Raw genomic sequence first — 7,022 nt, forward strand, 5'->3', positions numbered from 1 at the left:
ATCTTTAGAACTGCCATTGCACCATCACCATGGTTTCTAATCGCCTGTCTTTACATACATAAAACTAGTGGCCTTGTGTAAAAGCTAAAAATTTATTTGCTGATTAATAGTGATAATAAAAGAGAATCAGTGCCATGTGAAATCTGATTGGAGGATAGAAGAAACTTCACTGCCATGATTTTTCATGTAATTTTTAGGAAACAGCCTTCATAAATGGCCTTGGGGAACCACAGCACCATCACTGAATTTCTCCTCCTCGGGCTGTCTACCAACCCGCAGGTCAAGACTCTGCTCTTTGTGCTGTTCCTGAACATTTACCTCTTGACTATCTTGGGGAACCTGATGCTGCTGCTGGTGATCAGGGCTGACTCTCACCTCCACACACCCATGTACTTCTTCCTCAGTCACCTCTCTTTCCTGGACCTTTGTTTATCTTCAGTTACTGTGCCCAGGATGCTGAGAGACCTCCTATCGGAAATAAAAACCATCTCAGTAGGGAGCTGCCTGGCTCAAGGCTTCTTTGTGTTTATCACTGCAGGGACTGAGGGCTTTCTGCTCTCGGTGATGGCCTATGACCGCTATGCTGCCGTCTGCCACCCTCTGCTCTATAGACAGATGATGAGGAAACAGCTCTGTGTGCAACTTGTATTGGGCTCATGGGGCTTGGGTTTTTTGAATGCACTTATCAACATCATCCTAGCTACCAACTTGGACTTCTGTGAGAGCCATATCATCAGCCACTACAGCTGTGAGGTGCCCTCTCTCTTTCCTCTGTCTTGCTCTGATATCTACACCAACCTCATAGCACTGTTCTGCTCCACCCTTCTTCATGGGTTTGGGACCTTCCTCCCAATCATCTCATCCTATGCCTGCATTGTCTCTACCATCCTGAGTATCAGCTCCACCTCAGGCAGAAGCAAGGCCTTCTCCACCTGCTCCTCTCACCTTACAGCAGTGATCTTCTTTTATGGCTCAGGGTTACTCCGCTATCTCATGCCAACCTCAGGATCCCCCCTAGAGTTGATTTTCTCTGTGCAGTATAGCGTGATCACCCCCATGCTGAATCCTCTCATCTACAGCCTCAAGAACAAGGAGGTAAAGGCAGCTATGAGGACACTGGGAACATATTTGCCACATTCCAGGTGAAAAAAGAGAAGCTAGAGGATAATAGAAAATCAGGATAATATGATACTATCCACACATTGTGTGAGGTGACTTTAATAAAAACTTTCTAGGTCTATATTATGTCAGATGTTATGAGATAAGTAAGCAGTGCATAAGAAATGAACATAGAGGTATTAGAAGGTTGTTACTTTAGTATAAATAGAGGGAAACAGTGGGTTAAATAACTATCTCAATTCAGAAAATGTGGTCATGAAAGTGTTGATTCATTATTCTCAGTACTCCCCAAATACTTACTTTGATCTTCTTATTAGTAAAATACGTGTGTCCTCAATTATGATTAGTAATTGAGTTTAGGGAAAGGCAGCGAAAGCCATACTTTACTCTTAAGTGAAGGTTCTGGGTAGTTGAGTAAAAATACTAATAGACTTCAGCTATGTGGCAGGAGAATAATGAACTTCAACTGAGTGGTCCTTGGATAGAGGCAAAAGGAACTGAAGATGCTGAAGAAAGTGAGTTCATGTATTGGGCCAGAGGACAGACTCAAACCTTCCCAAGTCCTGTTGTTTCTTGCTATAATCTTTCTATGGAACCCTTAAATATGCTCATTCATATATGTATAATTTCTTGAATATATGTGTGAATAAATGTTATAATCATAACAATAACTAAAAACAAAATACTTTTTTTAAAGATTTTATTTATTTGACAGAGACAGTGAGAGAGGGAACACAAGCAGGGGGAGAGTGAGAGTGATAAGAAGGCTACCCGCTGAGCAGGGAGCCCGATGCGGGGCTCGATCCCAGATCCCTAGGATCATGACCTGAGCCAAAGGCAGATGCTTAATGGCTGAGCCACCCAGGCGCCCCAAAACAAAATACTTTAAAATACATACAGATTAACAAAGAAAGCAAACATTCTTTTTAAAAAGTGTTCTTTGATTATTCCAAACACCCTTGAATTGTGTTTCCTTTGCTTATTTACTTGATAAGTAACAGTGGGGGAAAATACGATGCCAGAACAGTCTAGTTTGACTGAAAGCCTAATAGTTTATTGTAAATAAATCAATGGAAATTTTGATTTGTTTAACCGTCTATTTGTACTTAAGACTACTTGTACTTAAGACTATAATACAGTCTACTTGTATTTAAGACTATAATAAACTTTTACACAAATACTTCCAAATGGGAGTATTCAAAGTGTCACAGGGCACAGTATAGGACTCTAAGTACATACATAAAGTAAATGGATTTGGATAGACAGTTTAGGCAAAGAACTGTGCTTGTTAAGTTTTTTAGTCTTTTTATTTTTTTGATTAATAAATCACTTTTACACACCAAATTTGACCAGACTTGATTTTGCCTGAGAAGTCCCAAAGGAAAGACATAGCCCTTAGAGTATCATTTGAAAACTACTCTTTTCCTGCTTGGGAAGCCAGGCAAATACACTTTTGGCCACTCTTTCTACTTTCAACTCCCACTAGACGCAGAAGAGTTTGGAATTAATGATTAAGGGTCATCGCATCACCCAGATGTTCCAAAGGCCAGACCTAAGAGATCCCACTCATCCTTATAAAAATCAATCTTGAAATAACGTTTTTATTACTAAGTGTAACTTCAGGTTAAGACCATAGACTATAAAAGCTGTTGCCCTCACCATGACCTGGCCTGCCAAGGGCAAGGAATCAAACCAACCAGCTGCCTGAACATGACTGCTCTGTGAACTCATTAAACCTGAATAATGCTTTGTGTAACTGAGACATAATGTTAGAAAAAAGAAAAACTAAGAGTACGTGAGACTCTGAAAGAAAGAACTTTCCTGTCACAATATCAATTTATTAGTGTATAATTCAGTAAAGTGTTTCATCATCAATAAGATTTTATAAATTTTATCCTGGCACCAGACATAGAAGCCACTTTCTACAGGTCATCTTCCTTCTCACTAAATGAGTCTAAATAAAAGTCCTGCAGCCNTCAAAATTCATCTTTAGAACTGCCATTGCACCATCACCATGGTTTCTAATCGCCTGTCTTTACATACATAAAACTAGTGGCCTTGTGTAAAAGCTAAAAATTTATTTGCTGATTAATAGTGATAATAAAAGAGAATCAGTGCCATGTGAAATCTGATTGGAGGATAGAAGAAACTTCACTGCCATGATTTTTCATGTAATTTTTAGGAAACAGCCTTCATAAATGGCCTTGGGGAACCACAGCACCATCACTGAATTTCTCCTCCTCGGGCTGTCTACCAACCCGCAGGTCAAGACTCTGCTCTTTGTGCTGTTCCTGAACATTTACCTCTTGACTATCTTGGGGAACCTGATGCTGCTGCTGGTGATCAGGGCTGACTCTCACCTCCACACACCCATGTACTTCTTCCTCAGTCACCTCTCTTTCCTGGACCTTTGTTTATCTTCAGTTACTGTGCCCAGGATGCTGAGAGACCTCCTATCGGAAATAAAAACCATCTCAGTAGGGAGCTGCCTGGCTCAAGGCTTCTTTGTGTTTATCACTGCAGGGACTGAGGGCTTTCTGCTCTCGGTGATGGCCTATGACCGCTATGCTGCCGTCTGCCACCCTCTGCTCTATAGACAGATGATGAGGAAACAGCTCTGTGTGCAACTTGTATTGGGCTCATGGGGCTTGGGTTTTTTGAATGCACTTATCAACATCATCCTAGCTACCAACTTGGACTTCTGTGAGAGCCATATCATCAGCCACTACAGCTGTGAGGTGCCCTCTCTCTTTCCTCTGTCTTGCTCTGATATCTACACCAACCTCATAGCACTGTTCTGCTCCACCCTTCTTCATGGGTTTGGGACCTTCCTCCCAATCATCTCATCCTATGCCTGCATTGTCTCTACCATCCTGAGTATCAGCTCCACCTCAGGCAGAAGCAAGGCCTTCTCCACCTGCTCCTCTCACCTTACAGCAGTGATCTTCTTTTATGGCTCAGGGTTACTCCGCTATCTCATGCCAACCTCAGGATCCCCCCTAGAGTTGATTTTCTCTGTGCAGTATAGCGTGATCACCCCCATGCTGAATCCTCTCATCTACAGCCTCAAGAACAAGGAGGTAAAGGCAGCTATGAGGACACTGGGAACATATTTGCCACATTCCAGGTGAAAAAAGAGAAGCTAGAGGATAATAGAAAATCAGGATAATATGATACTATCCACACATTGTGTGAGGTGACTTTAATAAAAACTTTCTAGGTCTATATTATGTCAGATGTTATGAGATAAGTAAGCAGTGCATAAGAAATGAACATAGAGGTATTAGAAGGTTGTTACTTTAGTATAAATAGAGGGAAACAGTGGGTTAAATAACTATCTCAATTCAGAAAATGTGGTCATGAAAGTGTTGATTCATTATTCTCAGTACTCCCCAAATACTTACTTTGATCTTCTTATTAGTAAAATACGTGTGTCCTCAATTATGATTAGTAATTGAGTTTAGGGAAAGGCAGCGAAAGCCATACTTTACTCTTAAGTGAAGGTTCTGGGTAGTTGAGTAAAAATACTAATAGACTTCAGCTATGTGGCAGGAGAATAATGAACTTCAACTGAGTGGTCCTTGGATAGAGGCAAAAGGAACTGAAGATGCTGAAGAAAGTGAGTTCATGTATTGGGCCAGAGGACAGACTCAAACCTTCCCAAGTCCTGTTGTTTCTTGCTATAATCTTTCTATGGAACCCTTAAATATGCTCATTCATATATGTATAATTTCTTGAATATATGTGTGAATAAATGTTATAATCATAACAATAACTAAAAACAAAATACTTTTTTTAAAGATTTTATTTATTTGACAGAGACAGTGAGAGAGGGAACACAAGCAGGGGGAGAGTGAGAGTGATAAGAAGGCTACCCGCTGAGCAGGGAGCCCGATGCGGGGCTCGATCCCAGATCCCTAGGATCATGACCTGAGCCAAAGGCAGATGCTTAATGGCTGAGCCACCCAGGCGCCCCAAAACAAAATACTTTAAAATACATACAGATTAACAAAGAAAGCAAACATTCTTTTTAAAAAGTGTTCTTTGATTATTCCAAACACCCTTGAATTGTGTTTCCTTTGCTTATTTACTTGATAAGTAACAGTGGGGGAAAATACGATGCCAGAACAGTCTAGTTTGACTGAAAGCCTAATAGTTTATTGTAAATAAATCAATGGAAATTTTGATTTGTTTAACCGTCTATTTGTACTTAAGACTACTTGTACTTAAGACTATAATACAGTCTACTTGTATTTAAGACTATAATAAACTTTTACACAAATACTTCCAAATGGCAGTATTCAAAGTGTCACAGGGCACAGTATAGGACTCTAAGTACATACATAAAGCAAATGGATTTGGATAGACAGTTTAGGCAAAGAACTGTGCTTGTTAAGTTTTTTAGTCTTTTTATTTTTTTGATTAATAAATCACTTTTACACACCAAATTTGACCAGACTTGATTTTGCCTGAGAAGTCCCAAAGGAAAGACATAGCCCTTAGAGTATCATTTGAAAACTACTCTTTTCCTGCTTGGGAAGCCAGGCAAATACACTTTTGGCCACTCTTTCTACTTTCAACTCCCACTAGACGCAGAAGAGTTTGGAATTAATGATTAAGGGTCATCGCATCACCCAGATGTTCCAAAGGCCAGACCTAAGAGATCCCACTCATCCTTATAAAAATCAATCTTGAAATANATTAATAAATCACTTTTACACACCAAATTTGACCAGACTTGATTTTGCCTGAGAAGTCCCAAAGGAAAGACATAGCCCTTAGAGTATCATTTGAAAACTACTCTTTTCCTGCTTGGGAAGCCAGGCAAATACACTTTTGGCCACTCTTTCTACTTTCAACTCCCACTAGACGCAGAAGAGTTTGGAATTAATGATTAAGGGTCATCGCATCACCCAGATGTTCCAAAGGCCAGACCTAAGAGATCCCACTCATCCTTATAAAAATCAATCTTGAAATAACGTTTTTATTACTAAGTGTAACTTCAGGTTAAGACCATAGACTATAAAAGCTGTTGCCCTCACCATGACCTGGCCTGCCAAGGGCAAGGAATCAAACCAACCAGCTGCCTGAACATGACTGCTCTGTGAACTCATTAAACCTGAATAATGCTTTGTGTAACTGAGACATAATGTTAGAAAAAAGAAAAACTAAGAGTACGTGAGACTCTGAAAGAAAGAACTTTCCTGTCACAATATCAATTTATTAGTGTATAATTCAGTAAAGTGTTTCATCATCAATAAGATTTTATAAATTTTATCCTGGCACCAGACATAGAAGCCACTTTCTACAGGTCATCTTCCTTCTCACTAAATGAGTCTAAATAAAAGTCCTGCAGCCAAATTGGAAAGCAGATTGGCTTATTGAACAGGATATACAGGTAATGTGCATTTGGGGTGTGGGAAGGATTTTGAGGCTGGGTTTGTGGCTAAGGAGTTAACAAGTCAGGAATCAGAACTTTCCCTTGGCTTAGCTCTGGACTTACTGGGAACGGTCAGGATAAGGAACTGGCTGGGCCACCCTAATAAGTACTATGGATGACCCGAGGTCAGACTATAGACTATAAGGCCAAAGCTGGAAGTCATTGGTAAATACTCAGTGTTCAAGCAAATAGAGCATTGTTGTAATCCAGACATAAAGACTTTGAGAAACAGAAAAAGAGACATGAGCACAGCAGGCCATGAAGGAGATATTTGCAGCATGAAGACTAGGACAGTGTCTCAGGATGAAAGTCATAAAGGTCATTTGTATGTNTTAATTTGTATGTATGATGGAGGAATATAAAGGACTGGATATTCTACTCCTGGTTTTTTGTTGTTGTTGTTGTTGTTTTTTGGTAGAATTCTACAAAATATTTGTTATTTATTTATTTATTATTTATTGTT

General features: G+C 39.8%; 2 protein-coding genes across 2 annotated transcripts; both read left to right on the forward strand.

Annotated features, from left to right (window-relative positions):
• The first annotated feature begins 213 nt into the window (after nt 1-213).
• Nucleotides 214-1,146, forward strand: LOC100480394 (olfactory receptor 8S1). The gene has a single exon (XM_002930846.2). It carries the CDS (start codon nt 214-216, stop codon nt 1,144-1,146), a length of 933 nt encoding a protein of 310 aa, XP_002930892.1.
• Nucleotides 1,147-3,317: 2,171 nt separating this feature from the next.
• Nucleotides 3,318-4,250, forward strand: LOC117796594 (olfactory receptor 8S1-like). Its single transcript, XM_034644782.1, has one exon. The coding sequence runs from the start codon at nt 3,318-3,320 to the stop codon at nt 4,248-4,250; it is 933 nt and encodes a 310-aa protein (XP_034500673.1).
• Nucleotides 4,251-7,022: the final 2,772 nt, after the last annotated feature.

The sequence above is a fragment of the Ailuropoda melanoleuca genome, chromosome 16 (assembly GCF_002007445.2).
Source record: "Ailuropoda melanoleuca isolate Jingjing chromosome 16, ASM200744v2, whole genome shotgun sequence".
Lineage (NCBI taxonomy): Eukaryota > Metazoa > Chordata > Mammalia > Carnivora > Ursidae > Ailuropoda > Ailuropoda melanoleuca.

Coding starts and splice junctions, on each gene's coding strand:
- LOC117796594 (XM_034644782.1), top strand. CDS start 3,318: ATGGCCTTGGGGAACCACAGCACCATCACTGAATTTCTCCTCCTCGGG.
- LOC100480394 (XM_002930846.2), top strand. CDS start 214: ATGGCCTTGGGGAACCACAGCACCATCACTGAATTTCTCCTCCTCGGG.